The 21,436-nt window shown below is 37.5% G+C and overlaps 1 protein-coding gene across 1 annotated transcript in view; it reads left to right on the top strand.

Moving 5' to 3' along the window:
* The window catches only part of csf1a (colony stimulating factor 1a (macrophage)), a 74,313-nt gene extending 58,569 nt beyond the window's left edge, over positions 1-15,744 (top strand). Inside the window, exons 6-7 of the mRNA XM_055184614.2 lie at positions 14,000-14,827; positions 14,920-15,744. Of these exons, the coding sequence (XP_055040589.2) occupies positions 14,000-14,827; positions 14,920-15,080 (989 nt within the window). The 3' untranslated portion in view covers positions 15,081-15,744. The remainder of the gene's footprint in view (positions 1-13,999; positions 14,828-14,919) is intronic.
* Positions 15,745-21,436: the final 5,692 nt, after the last annotated feature.

A 21,436-nucleotide genomic window follows, 5' to 3' on the forward strand; every position in this document is an offset into this window, starting at 1 on the left:
TGTCACAAGCTTAATGTGAAGTCATTCGCTTGGGTTCAAGCGATTTGGGATCTTATGACCTTTAAGGGCATGCCTGAGTAGATTTGCTGCATTGTACAAAATAAATGATGAAAAGTAAGCTACCAGACACACTTGTTCATAGTTGTCGTCATAGCCGAACCCCATGTCTCTAAGATGTTCTGATACTGAGATACAGCTCTTGCTAAATGGTCGCTAGGGTATTCTCATTGGTTGCTAGGGAGTGAACTGCAATCCAACAATGATTATACTCAAAGCCATGAAAGGCACAATCTATGATGACTCATGATTTTAGATGTAAGGTTGCAGTATTTTTAAGTGAAAATAACAAATAACCACTAGGTGGCGCTATGTCCAACTCGTGCATGTAACCTCGGGTCATGACTGTGTTACATGTAGCTAGTATCACGGCTATTCACTTTAGTTTAGTGAAGAGACAATTGTATGACCATTAGGCTTACTCAATGTCAAAGGTTTTGTTCAATTATGAGGCCAACTACTGGTGTAGGCAAACAATTTTCTTTGTATTGCCTCAGACTCTGCTCAGACATCAGCATATCAAATCTGGTAGAAAAATGTCATTTCATAGCGGAGTTATAACCATTTATGTGTAGAAAACACAAAAAATGAATGTAATTTTTTCGTTTTTTGCAATTTTCGGCCATTTCTGATGGAAATTTTAACATAACGCCAATAGAGTTTTTTGTTCAGAAGGTAAAGTTAATTTCTTCCTATGGTGTTTTCGAGTCGATCGGAATAACCCTCGCGGAGTTATTCACGCATGTTTTGTAAGCACAGTTTTTGCAGTGCAGAACTAACCGTAAGGCAAAACCTGGTATGTTTGGTATGGTAGGACTTGGAAACAATTCAGGATGATAAAAAAACAACTCCCATGAAAATCTCTTGACCACAGATAAAATTATAGGCGTGAAAGTTGTAACCATTGCATAATCACAGTATTTAGTGCCATTTTCCCCGTTATAGCGCCATCTAGTGTCCGATCGGCGAGCTTTTTATATCACGGCCTTAGACCGATGGCCTACAAATATGATTCAAGCCCCGTGATGATATCTCAAACGACTCTCGAGTTATGGCCGTTTTAATGTTTTAAGCTCCGCCCAGTTTGGTTTTTGGCCACTCCTTGCGTGATTGAATGTAAATTTCAAATTTTTTTCGATAATTATTTATAGTCACACTCCACAGAATCAATCAGCCTAGGTTAGGTTCAGATCGGGCGAAAAACCAAGGACTAGTTCGCAAAAGTATGTTTGAACGTTATCGCCAATAACTCACAAACCGTTTGATTGACAGCAACGCTTCCAGAGGCAAAGTTTTTTGTCATGAGCCGATCTATCATATGATGTCATGTTTGTTTGTGTACGTCAAACGTCACGTGATACAGGCACCGAAATACGGTATTACGCCCCCTAGTGGCCAAATGACACCAAAATTCTTACAGGCCTTCAGGAGCAGTACACGAAGAAGCACAGTGCGTTTCGTTCCGATCGACCTTTGTTAACCCTGTCAAATCAGTCTTCAACCTTCATTGGCCGACGACGGCCATGTTGTTGAAGATACGCCAATGTCCTTCTAGACCCTCATGGTACATTGCACAAAGACATACAATACAAAATATTAAGTGTATCGGGCTAACGGTTGTGTAGTAATAGCCATTCTCGATCTCAAGCCTGTTACAGCGCCACCTAGTGGCCAAAATCCGCATCTTTTTTACTGTGATCCCGGAGTGAGCTGGTACATATGTGTACCAAACCTCGTTAAGATATCTCAAACCGTTCACGAGTTATAGCCATTTCAGTGACGATAGGCTACTTCCTGTATGGAGTTTTGGTGCCCCCTAGTGACCCTGAAGCGGAATTTCAAATTCTGTTCGATAATTATTTACCTACTCACTCCACAGATTTCTCCTGCATTGGAACGATTCCGATCGGGCGAAAAACCTAGGACTAGTTCATTTTGGCTTGAAATGCATATTATGCAAATTAGCGAAAAAATTTGCATACCGGAAATGAAATCGGAGATATACATTTTTTAAGTTTTGAGCCAGGGATTACAATGATACCAAACACTTGAGTGTCTGATGTCCGGTTTAGGAGTTATGATGCCCAACGCGTCGGGCATTGCTATAGCGCCACCTATGGGCCGATTTGGCTGATTCACTGTATCTGAGTAGCCTGCTAATATACAACCAGTTGACCAAGTGGCAAGTTTCTACGACTTACGGTTTGGGCTGGGCGATGCGTTTTAAGGCGGAAAAATAATAATAATAAAACAGACAAATACAATAGGTTTTCAGCACTTCGTGCTCGAAACCCTAATTAAAGCTGCAAGCAGCATTTACCGGGTTTCGAGCATTAAAGCACGTCAAAGACGTCAGACATCGCCGACCAGGCTGATCCAGCATCCACAAAAACAAAAGAGGTGGTCAGAAACGGTTCACACAGACTATGTATGCTTAAACACACGTGCGCCTATAAGACAAACATGTCACGTCCTTAATGTGAAGTCATTCGCAGCTACCAGACACACGTGTTCAAAGTTGTCAGCAAAAAAGGTGTTATCATTCAGTGAAATGTCTCCCTCTCTTCTCACGGAACATTGACAAACAGAACACTGAAGGAAATGTTTGTGATGCTTGCAGTGGCAAAACTTGGGTCACAAAATGTTAAAATAGTGTTAATAAGTCAAAAGAGCCGAACCCCATGTCTCTACAATGTTCTGATACAGAGATACAGCTCTTGTTAAATGGTTGCTAGGGTATTCTCATTGGTTGCTAGGGAGTGAATTGCAATCCACCAATGATTATACTCAAAGCCATGAAAGACATAATCCATGATGACTCATGATTTTAGATGTACGGTTGCAGAATTTTTAAGTGAAAAAACAAATAACCACTAGGTGGCGCTATGACAGACTTGTGCATGCAACCTCAGGTCATGAATGTGTTACATCTAGCTAGTATCACGGCTATTCACTTTAGTTTAGTAAAGAAACAGTTGTATGACCATTGAGCTTACTCAATGTCAAAGGTTTTGTTCAATTATGAGGCCAACTAGTGGTGCAGGCATACCATTTTTTTTGTATTGCCTCAGACTCTGCTCAGACATCAGCGTATCAAATCTGGTAAAAAATGTCATTTCGTTGCGGAGTTATAACCATTTATGTGTAAAAAACATATAATTTGGAGATAATTTTTCGTTTTTTGCAATTTTTGGCCATTTCTGATGGAAATTTTAACATAACACCAATAGAGTTTTTTGTTCAGAAGGTAAAGTTAATTTCTTCCTATGGTCGTTTCGAGTCGATCGGAATAACCCTCGCAGAGTTATTCGCGCGTGTTTTGTAAGCGCTATATTTGCTGTGCAGAACTAACGGTAAGGCAAAATCTGGCATGATTGGTATCGTAGGACTCGGAAACAATTCAGGATGCTAAAAAAACAACTCCCATGAAAATCTCTTCACCACAGATAAAGTTATAGGCATGAAAGTTGTAACCATTGCATAATCACAGTATTTAGTGCCATTTTCCCAGTTATAGCGCCATCTAGTGTCTGATCGGCGAGCTTTTTATATCACGACCTTTGACCGATGGCCTACACATATGATTCAAGCCCCGTGATGATATTTCAAACGCCTCTCGAGTTATGGCCGTTTAAATGTTTTAAGCTCCGCCCAGTTCGGTTCTTGGCCACTCCTTGCGTGTTTGAATACAAATGTCAACTTTTTTTTGATAATTATTCATATTCACACTCCACAGAATCAATCAGCCTTGGTTAGGTTCGGATCGGGCGAAAAACCTAGGACTAGTTCGGAAAAGTAGGTTTTGAAGGTTATCGCCAATAACTCACGAACCGTTTGATTGACAGCAACGCTTCAATAGGCAAAGTTGTTCACCAGGGGCAGATCTATCATATGATGTCATGTTTGTGTGTGTATTTCAAACGTCACGTGATACACGCACCGAAATATGGTATTACGCCCCCTAGTGGCCAAATGACACCGTAATTCTTACAGACCTTTAGGAGCAATACACAAAGAAGCACAGTGCGTTTCGTTCCGATCGACCTTTGTTAACCCTGTCAAATCGGTCCTCAACCTTCATTGGCCGATGACGCCCATGTTTTTGGAGATACGCCAATGTCCTTCCAGAACCTCATGGTACATTGCACAAAGACACACCATACCAAATATTAAGTGTATCAGGCTAACGGTTGTGTAGTAATAGCCATTCCCGAGCTCAAGCCTGTTTTAGCGCCACCTAGTGGCCAAAATCCGCATCTTTTTTACTGTGACCCCGGAGTGAGCTAGTTCATATGTGTACCGAACCTCGTTTAGATATCTCAAACCGTTCACGAGTTATAGCCATTTCACTGACGATAGGCTACTTCCTGTATGGAGTTTTTGCGCCCCTTAGTGACCCTGAAGCGAAATTTCAAAATCTGTTCGATAATTATTTACCTACTCACTCCACAGATTGCTCCTGCATTAGAATGGTTCCGATCGGGTGAAAAACCTAGGACTAGTTCATTTTGGCTTGAAATGTATAATATGCAAATTAGCGAAAAATTTGCATACCAGAAATGAAATCGGAGATATACATTTTTTAAGTTTGGAGCCAGGGATTACAATGATACCAAACACTTGAGTGTCTGATGTCCGGTTTAAGAGTAATGAGCCCCAACGCGTCGGGCATTGCTATAGCGCCACCTATGGGCCGATTTGGCTGATTCACTGTATCTGAGTAGCGAGCTGATATACAACCAGTTGACCAAGTGGCAAGTTTCTACGACTTACGGTTTGTGCTGGGCGACGTGTTTTATGGCGGAAAAATAATAATAATAATAATAAATATAGCTGCAAGCAGCAATTGCCGGGTTTCGAGCATTAAAGCACGTCAAAAACGTCAGACGTCGATTACCAGGCTGAGGAGTTGCACCCGAATACAGACACAATGAATGATAGACCACCTCGCTCCAGAAAAACGAACGAGATGGTCAAAAACGGATCATACAGACTATTTATGCTTACACACATGTGCACATATAAGACAAACACGTAATGTCCTTAATGTGACGTTATTAGGATAATTTGTTAACGAGAATTAGTTATTCAGATTTATACGGAAACATACAATTCAGAAATGGCTAACTAAAAGGCCATTGAGTCGTAGTATGGTTATCAATGGTTCAAACAGGCTGTGGGCGTGCATATACGACACAAACAGCAGCGCAGGAGACCGCAAAGACCTACAGTGGACAGCACATTAAAGATGTCAGACGTCGTTGACAAGGCTGATCCAGCATCCACAAAAACGAAAGAGATGGTCTGAAACAGTTCATACAGACTATGTATGCTTAAACACCCGTGCACCTATAGGACAAACATGTCACTTGCTTAATGTGAAGTCATTTGCTTGGGGTCAAGCGATTTGGGACCTTATGACCTTTAAGGGCATGCCTGAGTAGATTTGCTGCATTGTTCAAAATAAATGATGAAAAGTAAGCTACCAGACACACTTGTTCATAGTTGTCAGCAAAAAAAGTGCTATCATTCAGTGAAATGTCTCCCTCTCTTCTCACGGAACATTGACAAACAGAACACTGAAGGAAATGTTTGTGGTGCTTGCAATGGCAAAACTTGGGTCACAAAATGTTAAAATAGTGTTAATGAGTCAAAATAGCCGAACCCCATGTCTCTAAGATGTTCTGATACAGAGATACAGCTCTTGCTAAATGGTTGCTAGGGTATTCTCATTGGTTGCTAGGGAGTGAACTGCAATCCACCAATGATTATACTCAAAGCCATGAAAGGCACAATCTATGATGACTCATGATTTTAGATGTAAGGTTGCAGTATTTTTAAGTAAAAATAACAAATAACCACTAGGTGGCGCTATGTCAAACTCGTGCATGCAACCTCGGGTCATGACTGTGTTACATGTAGCTAGTATCACGGCTATTCACTTTAGTTTAGTGAAGAAACAATTGTATGACCATTTGGCTTACTCAATGTCAAAGGTTTTGTTCAATTATGAGGCCAACTAGTGGTGTAGGCAAAAAAAATTTTTTGTATTGCCTCAGACTCTGCTCAGACATCAGCATAACAAATCTGGTAAAAAAAATGTCATTTCATAGCGGAGTTATAACCATTTATGTTTAGAAAACACAAAAAATGAATGTAATTTTTCGTTTTTTGCAATTTTCGGCCATTTCTGATGGAAATTTTAACATAACGCCAATAGAGTTTTTTGTTCAGAAGGTAAAGTAAATTTCTTCCTATGGTGTTTTCGAGTCGATCGGAATAACCCTCGCGGAGTTATTCACGCATGTTTTGTAAGCACAGTTTTTGCAGTGCAGAACTAACCGTAAGGCAAAACCTGGTATGTTTGGTATCGTAGGACTTGGAAACAATTCAGGATGATAAAAAAAACAACTCCCATGAAAATCTCTTGACCACAGATAAAATTATAGGCGTGAAAGTTGTAACCATTGCGTAAGCACAGTATTTAGTGCCATTTTCCCCGTTATAGCGCCATCTAGTGTCCGATCGGCGAGCTTTTTATATCACGGCCTAAGACCGATGGCCTACAAATATGATTCAAGCCCCGTGATGATATCTCAAACGACTCTCGAGTTATGGCCGTTTAAATGTTTTAAGCTCCGCCCAGTTCGGTTTTTGGCCACTCCTTGCGTGATTGAATGTAAATTTCAATTTTTTTTTGATAATTATTTATAGTCACACTCCACAGAATCAATCAACCTTGGTTAGGTTAAGATCGGGCGAAAAACCAGGGACTAGTTCGCAAAAGTAGGTTTGAACGTTATCGCCAATAACTCACAAACCATTTGATAGACAGCAACGCTTCCAGAGGAAAAGTTTTTCGTCATGAGCCGATCTATCATATGATGTCATGTTTGTTTGTGTACGTCAAACGTCATGTTATACAGGCACCGAAATACGGTATTACGCCCCCTAGTGGCCAAATGACACCAAAATTCTTACAGGCCTTCAGGAGCAGTACACGAAGAAGCACAGTTCGTTTCGTTCCGATCGACCTTTGTTAACCCTGTCAAATCAGTCCTCAACCTTCAGTAGCCGACGACGGCCATGTTTTTGAAGATACACCAATGTCCTTCTAGACCCTCATGGTACATTGCACAAAGACATACCATACAAAATATTAGGTGTATCGGGCTAACGGTTGTGTAGTTATAGCCATTCCTGGTCTCAAGCCTGTTACAGCGCCACATAGTGGCCAAAATCCGCATCTTTTTTACTGTGATCACGGAGTGAGCTGGTACATATGTGTACCAAACCTCGTTAAGATATCTCAAACCGTTCACGAGTTATAGCCATTTCAGTGACGATAGGCTACTTCCTGTATTAGGTTTTGGCGCCCCCTAGTGACCCTGAAGCGGAATTTCAAATTCTGTTCGATAATTATTTACCTACTCACTCCACAGATTTCTCCTGCATTGGAACGATTCCGATCGGGCGAAAAACCTAGGACTAGTTCATTTTGGCTTGAAATGCATATTATGCAAATTAGCGAAAAAATTTGCATACCAGAAATGAAATCGGAGATATACATTTTTTAAGTTTTGAGCCAGGGATTACAATGATACCAAACACTTGAGTGTCTGATGTCCGGTTTAGGAGTTATGATGCCCAACGCGTCGGGCATTGCTATAGCGCCACCTATGGGCCGATTTGGCTGATTCACTGTATCTGAGTAGCCTGCTAATATACAACCAGTTGACCAAGTGGCAAGTTTCTACGACTTACGGTTTGGGCTGGGCGATGAGTTTTAAGGCGGAAAAATAATAATAATAAAACAGACAAAAACAATAGGTTTTCAGCACTTCGTGCTCGAAACCCTAATAAAACAGACAAATACAATAGGTTTTAAGCACTTCGTGCTCGAAACCCTAAATATAGCTGCAAGCAGCGATTAGCGGGGTTCAAGCGATCTGGGACCTTAAAGGGGTCATAGCGTGAAAATCTGACTTTTTCCATGTGTAAGTGCTATAATTGCATCCCCAGTGCTTATATCAACCTAGAAAACATGAAAAAGATAAAAAATAAAATAATCGAGAGCACAATTGAGTTTCAATTACAACAAACCACCATCATTGTGATCAGTGTTTGCATTTCATCCGCTCATTTGCATTTTAAATGAAACACCCAAAAACGGCACACTTTTGCTCAGGCCTACAAAGTGTCAATTTTAACATGCTATAATAAATTAGCTGTGGAGTATTTTCAGCTAACACTTCACATACACACTCTGGGGACACCAACGATTCATTTTACATCTTTAAAAAACTCATAATATGACCCTTTAAGACCTTTAAGGGAATGCCTGTTTAGATTTGCTGCATTGTTATCAAATATACTTAGAATATGAAATACTAACATGTTACCAATTAGGTAAATTAGGTAAAAGAGAAAATGATGTGGTGCATGCCGTTGCAAGATTTGCCACACAAAATGTTTCAAAAATTGTTAACATGAGACAAAACAGCCCACCACAATTTCTCTATGATGTTCTAATATAGAGATATAAGTCTCACAGGGCTAACCTATAACACAGCAATGATTTAGAATAAGCTAACACACATACATGCATTTACACACAGAAGCAGAAATGGCAGAGTTAGGAAATAAGACTTTGAAATAAATGAACAATCTCCATATACTTGATGTCCTTCAAGAGTTCATCAACCTATTTAAATGTTTCGCCTTTGTCAGAATGTCGCTTGACTGTAAAAACAGATACCGTAAGAATGATTGATGAAATGTTTATTTAACATAATAATAAATGACTTCATAAAGTTAAATCATGTATCCATTGATGAAACGTGAACACAATTTTATTGGGTATACATTTTTGAATAATAAATAATAATTTTACAATTAATTTAACATAAAATTAGTAGTGAATATTGTAAAGGAAAAAAGATAGACACATTTTTAATTCAAATCCTAATAAGCATGCTCTTAAGTATATTAATGAGGGTCTGTGTTTCACACAGAGAGTATATAAGAGAATACTGATTTTTGGATTTGGAAACAATAAAGCAATGTTACATATTTTAATAGAAACATTTTTAGGCTGTCATGTTAAATTGTCAAATAGTGGTATAGCTCTGCAATCATTGGCATGTGATTTTAGGGTGGGCCAATAAATAACTTATCCAGATATGTTTTCAATATCAAATTGTGTCAATAACAAATGTCATGTCATTTAGAAGATTTGCAGCATATTTGCTGGTGAGCATTTGACTGTGTTCACTTTCATAAAGTGCAACTATTTAGTTGGGTTCTAGCAGGTCATGTATGTGAATAATAACCAATTGCATTATTACATGAAGTTTTGGGTGCAATATTTTAAAAAGAACGTATAAAAATGTAACTATATTATACATCATGTCAGGACACGTTTATGTCATGGAAGGTAGAATAGAATACTAATGCTACTGACATATATCCTCTTGATAGCAGCAATTCATTTCTGATGATGCTCAGAGTTTTGGGTAAAATGGAAAACTTTAATCCATATCTTTATGATTTCCTATAAACATGCGTGCTGCAATTCAGTCGTACAAATGACACCTACACCACTGTGTGACATCACATGAAATCTTTGCATACAACAGCAGGTATTAAAATTCATTACATTTTGTATTTGATATATCTTTACACACAAAGGACAGAAAAAATGTACTATACTGATTTTATTGTTGTTGACTGAAAACCCTAGGAGTAATTTTGAAAAGTTGTTTTTGTAATTCAAACTTAAACAACTAAAGGAATAAGACTTACAATTGGTGATCACAATTTGGCATTTATATTGTCTCACAGACTACAGGAAATTGTACTGCATTGTCTTTACTGTTGTTGAGTGAAAAACCAAGTATTAGTTAACAAAATAGTTTTTTTCATATAAACATAAACATCTAGAGCAGTGTTTCTCTACTCCATTTCTAGTGGACCACTGCTCTGCACATTTTGAATGTTTCTCTCATCTGACATAATCAGTTTAGTTCATAGAGATCTTTACTATTGTGCTAATTATTTGAAGCAGGTGTGTTGAGAACCACTGATCTAGAGAACTTTTACTTCACACACATTTGTCAGAAAGATGAACCTGAAAGTAGATTTTATATGCAAATAACAATTACGTCAGACCAATACTTATATATCATATACATATGCTATAGACATTGTTCATTGTTCTCATGTTATAGCACCACCTAGTGGACAATCTCTGCCATTTTTTGCAGTTGCTATGAATATAAATGGCATCGACTTTACCATATATGGTGGCAGACAAGGCACAGTACGTTGCTAATTGTTTAGCCCTCTTTTTGGGCATCCTAAGTTGTTGTAGCCCTGATACAACCAGCATGTGTATATGGCCTAAAACACACACACACACACACACACACACACACACACACACACACACACACACACACACACACACACACACACACACACACACACACACACACACACACATTTATAAAAGCAAGCAGAAATCGCAATGTTGGACAATAAGACTTAATACTCACATACAACAATATACAAAGGAATAACATTGAGAACCACTGATCTAGGGGACAGTTAACGTAACACCCGTTGTTCTAGATGTAAATATTTCCGGAATGATGAGCCAAAATCCTCACAGACACTTGAGAACATAAGACAAACAGGCCCATCAGTTTAGTTGTAATCACACACCATTACACTGGACTCGTACATGGTTAATGCTGGCTGGCTGTTAGTCTCATGTTTTCTAAGATATGTAATTATCCTAATAGACCTTTATAAGAATCTGAAAGCAGATGTTAAGTGCAAAATAACAAGTAGGTCAGACAAATATTTATGTGTGGTATACATATGCTATAGTCATCGTTTTTGTTCTTAGGTTATAGCGCCACCTAGTGGACAATCTCTGCAATTTTTTGCATGTGACCTCGGCCTAGGTCTATACATATGTGTACCAAGTTTCGTGTTGATATCTGATTCTTATCATAAATGATAGCCATTTAAGTATTTGTTGCACCGCCTGTTCGTACTTTTAACCGTGGTGTTGCGACGAAAAGTGCAAAGTTCAACTTTTTTTTTAAAATTATTGATATTCAGTGTCTAAGGAATATTCCAGCACTGGATTGGTTCAGATTGGTCAAAAAACCTAGGACTAGTTCGCAAAAGTAGGTTTAAAAGAAAATGATGAATATCTAACAAACGATTCAACTGAGACAAATGCTTCTTGAGGGAAAGTTGTTCATTATAAGTACCTCTATTAAATGATATGAAGATCTTGTTGATATCTGAAACACTGCATAATACACAATCACTTAAACACTGAAAAAACGCGATAGCGCCTGCCGGAGGCCGAATTTTTTCATACTCTGCACAGACCTTCATGGCCAAGAGACAAACAGGCCCAACGCGTTTCGTTTTGATCGGCCTCTGTTAACCCTGTCTAATAGCTGATTTTTCTTGATTGGCCGATGGCGGCCATGTTCTTTTAGCTACGCGAAATTCCTTTTAGACATAGATAGTACCCTAGACCAGGAGCACCGGTGCCAAATCTTAAGTTGATCGGTTCCATATTTCTCTGGTTACAGCCCTTCAAAGTTGAGGTGGTGTTATAGCGCCAACTAGTGGTCAAGCGATGCAATTTTTTTCACGTGACCCCAGAATAGTCCGCTGTATATGTGTACCAAATTTGGTTTCGATACCTCTTTCCAGTCCCAAGTTATAGTCATTTAAGTCCAAGAAGCTCCGCCCATTGGGGGCGTTTGGGCGTGGCTTGACGACGACAAGTATAAAGTTCAACTTTTTTTGATAACTTTTTATATTCACACTCCAAGGAATATTACAGCACTGGAACGGTTCCGATCGGACAAAAAACCTAGGACTAGTTTGTTTTTATTTTTTTCGACAAAATCGAAAATAGCGGAAAATTTTTAATGACGGAAATGAAATCGGAGATATACATTTTGTTCGTCTTGACGCAAGGAATCCAGGGATATAAGACACTTGACATTAGGACAAGAATTGTGGAAGTTATGAGCATCAACGCGTTTGCCATCGCTATAGCGCCCCCCATAGGCCGATTGGGGTGACACTCTGTCAACTTCGCGCACGAATGAGACCTACCATTTGGCCAAGTCTCAAGTCTCTAGGCCTTACGGTTTGGTCTGCACGATCCGTTTTACGGCAGAAGAAAAATAATAAATAGAAGAATAAAAATCCATACAAATACAATAGGGTTTCAGCCCTTCGGGCTTGAACCCCTAATAAAACAGACAAATACAATAGGTTTTCAGCACTTCGTGCTCGAAACCCTAAAAATAGAAAATGCAGTGAGGGCCGGTGACTTCTTTTTTCGAGGGCGCTCGATGCGAAGTTCGTCACAACATGTATGTAGACCGTCATGTGTGTGGTTCCATTTTTCAAAATATGTGTTCTGCGCATCTCGTGATCCTATGTGCATCTCGTGATCCTATGTGCATCTCGTGTCTTGTCAAAACAAGTGCCCGCCGCAGACGCGTCTATGGGTTTATGACAAAAGAAACACTCGTGTTTGCCAGATACTCGCATAATCTCATGCACAATTAGTGTTTACTGTTAAGGGAGTGTTTTGCCTGTATTTTGTGAACGTGAGCGTCTCTTTTATCATAAACGGTTTTGACGCGTGTGCAGTAGGCACCCACCTGGACAAAACATGTGATGCACCTACCCAGTCTCACGAGTTTTCGTAAATTTTTGATTTTTTTTTCGTGATATTATTACAAATCTCCTTGTTTTTTTGTGATTGTATAACGAATTCCTGTTTTCGTGTGACTGTTTTCGTGTGATTATCACGTATTGGTTACTCAACTGCTTTGTCACTTCGGTTTAGGGTTAGATTTGGTGCTTGCATTAGAATGTCACTTTATATATTGGTTTATACTATTTTTCTGATTTATTTTTTTATATGTCGCCTGCCGTTAGGGTTAGAGTTGGGTTTGGGTATGTCATTTTATGTAAATCTAACCCTAAACCGAAGCGACAATGTTAAGAAAATAGGACAAATTGTATAAACCAATATATAAAGTGACATTCTAATGCAAGCACCAAATCTAATCCTAAACCGAAGTGACAATGTTAAGAAAATAGGACAAAACAGTTGAGTAACCAATACGTGATAATCACACGAAAACAGGAATTCGTTATACGATCACGGAAAAACACGGAAATTCGTGATAATATCACGAAAAAATAATCAAAAAGTTACGTGACTATATAACGAAATTTCGTGAGACTGGGCTGGATGCACATGGTTTACATTACGCAACAAACACATATTTTGAAAACGCAAGCAACACACATGACACTCCGAACACTTATTTTGAATTAGCGCAGTCAAGAGCTGCCACTGATAAAATGACACGATAAGGAAAGTCGTCCCACAGACATGAAAAACTGTTTATAGAAATTCGTGCTGGGTGACACAAAAAAGACATTCGTGCTCCAGTTGATTGTGTCAATAGCACGAATACATAAATCAAATATATCGTGACTATAACATGAATTACTTTGAGATTGGGTTGGGAAAACCCATTCATTTTCAGTTTTAAGATAAGACAAGATGATTAAATGTCACAAACACACTATTTGCTTTAATCTTTTGTAAATATATTGTCTTATATGTTATTTAAAAAAACACATTTACATTTAAATATTGTGTAATATTAAACTGTAACTGCAGCATCTGGGTTACGGTGTGTTATTAGTTTTGAGTGGTTGTTATCTGGGAATAACCAACCAGCAAAGGTCACAACTGGCCAATCATCAAGCATTCCTACGAGCCGTGTAATAAATAGCAATAGACTATTTCCCCCTAAGCTAATCTTTCCCTGTGTTTTATCAGAATATATTTGAATTTTATCTGTTATTCCTACAGGTGTCTCACAATGTCCATGCACTTGCCCAGCATCAAGTACTGGAACAACTAAGACATCACTGCCCACAAACCAGTGGAATATTTACCTAAAATCTACTCCAATTCCACAAAGACTGTCCTTTTCACATGTGGACGGGAGATCTGAACAACCGAAGTCTGATATTAAACAACAAGGATCAAAATCAAACCCATCTCAATGGATATCTACTACAATGACACCAATAAAAGAAGCTTTAAACAACTTCCCCATCGGTAGCTCTTCAGTTTTAATGGATAAAAGCTCAGATTCAGAGATGGAGTATACGCCGTCACCAAGTGTTTCCCCTTCTTTATTAACTATAAAGGAATTACCTGATTTCCTTCCTGGTACAACTGATTTTATAATGCAATCAACCCCACATGGCCCATATCAACAAGACACAGGAGACAGCATTCAGAGAAGTACTGCTCTTTTACTTGCCAAGAGGTCTTTACATTCCAAAAGCCAAGAAGGATCATCTAATTCCCATAACAAATTGCTCCAGACATGGCTCTCTACAACATCTGACCCCACAGATGTTTTAAAGACCGTGGAGACAGGAATCCCTCCTGTTGCAAAAGATAAACCCTTTCAAATGCTTCGAATGAGCAAACACATGGTACCAGTAACAAGCACAGGTCTGCCTTCTTTGAAAACAGACGTGCATTTGTCAGAACATTTGACCGAGCTGGTTGAACAACTTGGTCATCCAAACAGTCCTCATGAAAATGTTCAAATACAAACCCAAACACCAATAAAAGAGCACAAAAACATCATAAAAACCATCCGTGAGACAAAACTCAGCCAAGGTAATTTTATAAGTCTCTAATCAAAATATACAATTATTATTGGCTATTTGCATGGCGCACATTATTTCAAAGCCCAGTTTTGCTTTTCACAGACAGCAGATCCCAGGAAGACTACCAGGAGATCCACACTGCTAAAGATGATCAAGATAGAGGAGCACAGATGAACTCTGCCATGACAAAAAGCAGCGGTACATTCATCTCTTTCAGCTGTGTACTCATAATTACATTGGTGTGTGGTGGACTTCTGCTTTGAACTGTGCTGTTTAACAGACAACTGAAAGTAAATGTCCCAAGATGGCTCTTTGAAATAAATCAAAACAAGGTGTTGTCATTTAAACAGCTCAGACGGAAAAGGACTAGAAACATAAAACCAGAAGCTATGGATTTGACTATTTATTCAAGACATACATTGACATGCAAAGTTTCAGTTTGCATGAAGTTGTATTGGAGAAACCTTTCATTGCTTAAAATATTTCCAAAAATCAGGATTTGGTAAGCAGGCCTTGTCATATTTGTAATATGAACATATTTTTATGCATCCTTGCACAAACCCTTGTCTTATTCTTGTTTCCTTTGCACAGCTAAAATGAAAATATTGGAAATATTAATAACCTTTAAAAAAAAGACAGACAAGAGTGAAAGTTTATTTTGTAAAAAAAGCTTAAAAGAAATAAGACAATATGTTGAATACAAATATGTATGAATATGTCTCATTTGTAAATTGCTTTGGATAAAAGAATCTGGCAAATGAATAATATAAAATATTTTGCTCGGCAAATATGAATAAAATAAGTCTTAAGTATAAATGCATTTTGTGCAGTCCAAACAATCTGAATGGTAAAATGGTCTGTGCTTAACAAGAATCGACATAAACAATATGTTTGCCATTACACATTTACAATAAAAATCATCCAATATCTGTTTGTTTGCTTGTTTTAATGTCATTCCTGTCTCAAGTTCCTTGGAGTCATATTGCTTCTCCACGCTAACATATGATTATAATAAAAATAATATTTATAGACTAGAAGCATGAGAAGCGGTTGTACCTTACAAAACCTTTTGGCATCAAGAATGACATTTCAAAGATGTGTCATCTGTTTGTGCTGGGAAAGGAAATGGCAAAGGAATGACACACTGAAGTTATCAAGTTATTTAGAAGTTTTTATGAAACCAAATGTTCGACTAACCCTTTTCACATTCATTGTTCATGTTGTTAAAGAAAACATACTCATTACAACAATATATTTGTTAACATTAGTAAATGCATTACATGAACTAACAATGACCAATAGCTTTTCAGTGTTGATTTATCTTTGTTAATGTCAGTGTTAGTGCCAGTACAATTGTTCTTCTTAGTTCATTGTGCATTATAATGTTAACAGTGATAACTTAAAAAAATGCATTATTAGTAAAAGTATATTCAATGCTGTAGAAGTATTGTCCATTGTTAGTTCATATTAACTAATGGATTATAAACAACCTGTAAAGTTTCACTGAAAATATTCATCGATAAATTATTTGAAATGATGAAATGTTACTGATGACAGTAAAACGGTTCACAACATTTCCAACAACAGTATATCACACTGCATTGTTAACATTGCATACAGTTGTCTTACTTAATTAGATGGTATTGGCTTATTAGCATTACATGGCTGCAATAACGTCAATAATAACAGCAATTATGCTTAAAACAAATGAGCTTTATAGTGTAAAAAGAACTGTAATGTACTGGCCACACCAATTCAAAAAGGATTTTTGTTGTTTTGACTGTCACAGAGAATGTGATCTTGCATCTGTTGAGATTACGAGAGCGCTGGTCTTTAACCAGACCACCACATTTCACACACCAAACCTCTTTAAGTGTGCCAAAAAAGCTATTCCTGAAAACCATAAGTATTGACTTAACAAGGCTGTGACAGAATACTTGAATATTTGATTATATAATGAAAATATTTTTTAATAATGAAAAAGTTACAATTGATTAAAAACAATCTTTCTTGCACTGTCATGTCCTGTGCTCCACAAAGCAGAGAAACATCAAAGGTAAAAATCAATTATAAGCTGAATGTGAGCAATACAAAAATAATCTTCTGTTGCTGTGCCACTAAATAAGACTTACCCGTGTGAAAATTAACTTTAGCGTCTGTTAGGAAAAAAAGGCATTTCAACTTCTAAATCAAACCACATGCTAGCAGTGTGTGTATAAATCAAGCATGACAATAAATAGCTTGTGAAAAGCTTTTATGTCAATGAATGTTTACCGCACGTGGATTTATTACATTCCACTACAATTATTTCATTCAAAAAGTTAAAAGAAAAACATTGTTATAAAAAATCCTATTTATATTCATGTGAACTACTGTACAAAGAAAAATTCTTATTTGATAACAGTTTATTACTGATTTACTGATTATTATCAATGGAAGTGGACAAACTGCTTAAAATGGATGCGTACTTTGGAGGATGCATACTTAAGAGGATGAATACTACAAAGGATGCACACTATAAAGGATGCAGAATTGAAGGTTTTTGACGTATTAAGCCAAAATGCACACTACAATGGATGCACACAATAAAGGATGCATACTACAAAGGATGAATACTACAAACATGCACACTTTGTAGTGTGTAACCTTTGTATTCACAACCAGTGTGAATCAGTTAATTTTAAAACAGTGAAGCATTAACAGTTAAATACTCTATTAAGCAAGAAGTGGTATAGCGTGACATATAAGCCTCTTCCTAGTGAGGTTACATTTGAACCGAGGCTTCGGAGCTTGTTTTCGAGCAGAAATGGGCATGTCATGACTCCTCGATTCAAAGCTTGTGTTGTTAACGTTAAAATTACATGACAATGACAAACGAAGCTTCACAGTTTGCGTGTCATGTTCAAACCTTATGAGTTCTTTGCCTAAAAAAAAATTAGTGGCACATAATAATGTATATATAGTATTGAATATTTTTTACTTGTGTGCCATGTGTTATTATGTGCGTGTGAACATGATTGTGTACAATACAGTATCAAATCGTATGAATATTAACTCATACTGGAACTTATTGCCACACTTGAATGGGTAAATTAATGTCTTATATTAACCATTCACACGCTGTTTAAGCTTTATTTGTAGACACAACCTTAAAATTAATCTGAATTTCATTTGATTGCTTCGTTCGAGTCGATGGTGCGTCTTCCAGAAACAACTGCTACATGTTTTATTAATCAACAGATGGCGCTGCTTTCTACTATCTCAAAGCTTTAAATCCTAAGCCCTTTTCACACAGACATTCCAGAAAATACACGGAAAATGCATCCTGTATTTTTTCGGGATTGTTTGATTTTTGGTTCATTTACACTGCCAATGATTTGCCGGCATCTGCAAGGTCCCGGAAAGACACGTGACCTGTTTAAAGTCCTGCACTATCTCCTATGCATGCAGCGTCTAAAGTTTGCATATCATTCATTATTTCTCTTTACGGCACGCGCGTCATTGTTTATGTGTCTCATTTATCATTTCCTGATAACTGCTTCAGCCTAGTTTGCGCCATTTATTCATCGCGAATGTTGATATTCATGCAAATCTCTCATTTTAAGGAGCTGAACCATAACTTTTGTTACTACGACAGGCCCATTACGGCATTGTTTTGGCTTCTTGTTCACACAGAGGGTTTTCCATTTATCTCAGATCATCTTTCCAGCAATGATCCCAGAAAATTTACGGGACGTGTTTGCGTTCACATAGAAGCTTGTCTGGCAATTTTAAGGGTATTTTCTGGGGCCAAAGGTCTGTGTGAATGGGGTTTTAGTTCAAAACAGTCAGGGGAAGCTCTGTGCTTCATTCAAGGCTTCATTTTCCCATACTTTCTCCGCAATGGCTTGTGATGGGCGATTTCAAAACACTGCTTTATGAAGCCTCAAAATCCTTTGTAGTGTGCAGCCTATGTAGTGTGTATCCTTTATAGTGTGCACCCTTTGAAATATGCATCCTATAAAGTATGCATCATTTGTAGTGTGCATCCTAAGCGTTTTTAGTATACATAATTTTTCCTCTTTTATGGACCTGTTTGATGTCAATTGTGAGGACCCATGGGGAAATAAATCAAAAAATGTTCTCACCCAGGGGTAGACTCTCCAGATCAGTAAATCTGTTGGATCAGTTATCGTTATTCTTTTAAGGAGGACTTCTTCACTAACAATCACTCTAAATCTAACCCTTGGACATCCATAACTGACTTGACATGCTTGACACATGGTAATCGAGTTCAAGTGATGGCCTTTCAAAAGAGAATATAGATGTTAAATCAGAGAAATTCTGACTTGCATTGTTGTATGTGGCAGTGAGACTGTCCTCCAAAAATAACCTCATAGTTTGTTTATGCAACATTAAAATCTTTCAATTTTGCATTATATGAAGTATGCATCCTTTATAGTGTGCATCCTTTGTAGATTATATATTTTTGCTAATATCTTATGTTGAATAAACAACATCATGTTCAATACTGCACATTTTTATTTATCATATTCAATATTTTACATTACAAATAACACAAAACATTCTTGTCTATTTAAATAATAAATATGTTCCTCAGTACTGTATCAGGATATTGTTTTCACACGTCTGTGTACTGTATGTGTGAGGCATGCGCAAATCTGTACTTCCTGCCTGGTTCTTTTGAGAATATTTTCTTCTCAAGATCAATGCAAGTTAAAGTCCTGTGATCGTGTGCACCCTGTTGACCTGCTCTTAGCCCATTTATAAATAGACATTTACGATTTAAAATCATCTAATTTCTTTCTCATCAGTCTGCTCCCTTAAAACCTCAATGGCCTGTCCGAAAATAGTAAATGAATAAATTGTATTGAGTTCAAACAAATAAAGGCTTTGTGGTTGTGGAATGTTCTTGTGTGCTTGATCCACAAAGGGGCATAAAGACAAGATCAGAGGGAATGAAGGGAGGGTGATGGAGGTCTACGGCCCGCTGAGGGACCTATGACGCAGATAATGTTATTGTATAAGTAACGTGAACTGTGCCTGAAGGTTGGATGAACCACAGTTTCCTCTTCTGCATCCATACCTGTGTTTGTTAATAAAGGTAAGGATTTAGTTTTGTACTCTTACCATGGCATGCTCTTTGTATCCTGATTATAACTTCTACAAAGATGTCAGGTAACAACTCTGTCTTTTCAAGATTCTTTATAAATGTTCTAGTGGAAGTAAAATGACTCTTAGGTTTCCTCTCTGGAATTTATTTCTTTTGTGTTATTGGTGCACATTTATTTTAAGAGTGCATATTTTTTCCTTTTTTTTTTTTGCATGGTGGAAAATCGGGTAATCCAAGAAAGGAATACATTATAGTTTGTCTTATTTTGTAATGAATTGATAACTGTACATTGTGTGCTGGTTGGCCTAAAACGGCCTTATTTTCAGTTAGAAAATGCATTATTTTATAAGTTGGTTACTGATGAACAGACTACAGCACACGTACAGTAGGTGTTGGGTGAAAAGCTTACATGTGATTCTTTTGATGGTCTCTTTGAAGTCTAGTGTGTGTGTGTCTGTGTGTAAATATTTTATTTGTTAGGATTTGCGTATGTGTGTGTGTGCCTGAGCTTGTGAACAGGAAACGCTAGATACAGAAATGTGTTATCTCATCATGGATCCTGTATGAAAATAATCACATTGCACCAGTTACTGTCTTCTGATTATACGTGTTATTTTTAATTTCCGCAGAAACTGATTTAGGTTTAAAACATATCAGAAATGAAGCTGTTCATCATTTTAATGTTGTCAGTCGGGATTGGAGAAACATACCTATCAGGCCCTTTTCAGTACTACTTGAAAGGTATTTTTTAAGGTTATTTGTGTTGTTATTTGAAATGATAAGACATACAGTACAGTACTGTAAAACCTAACAGTTAACTTAAATCAAACCATTTAAGTAAACCGGTTGCATTAGGCCATTTAAGTTTTAAAACATATAAATTTGAATACTGTGAACTTGAGTCATGTGCAATTATGCACTTATATGTAAGTAGTGTGAACTTAAATATAAGTGCATAGCTGCATATTACTCAATTTGTTTGAGTTCACAGTACTTAAATGTATGCCTTTTAAAACTAAGCAACCGGTTTATTTAAATGGTTTAAGTTGAGTTAACTTTTAGGTTTTACAGTGTATAAGATATGTTGGTATTGATTTATAATAATCATTTTTTGTATTATAAAATGAATTATAGTGTATTATATAACTATAATGGATTAATGTCGCTTTCAAATCAAGTCTCATACAGCTTGTTTTTTATCTCCAGATGAACCTACTGCAGCATTGCGAGGTCTCAGGGAAACCGATGTTCGATCCACTGCCGGACATCGGCCTCCCAAACTCTCAGCACACATGTACATGGGTGTAACCAATCCAGTGTTAGGCACAGGTCCTCACCAGAGCAAATGGTGGTGGTCTCCAGAAAGACCTTACACTAAGAGGAGGCAAAATCTGGCCTACTACAATCTCAACTCATTCGGCCTTCGCTATGGAAAGAGGGAACAGAACATGCTTGCAGAATTTAATCAGAAGATGCCTGTAAAGTGATACATGTGTCTGTTTAGCA

Source organism: Misgurnus anguillicaudatus, chromosome 14 (genome assembly GCF_027580225.2).
Source record: "Misgurnus anguillicaudatus chromosome 14, ASM2758022v2, whole genome shotgun sequence".
Taxonomy (NCBI): Eukaryota; Metazoa; Chordata; class Actinopteri; order Cypriniformes; family Cobitidae; genus Misgurnus; species Misgurnus anguillicaudatus.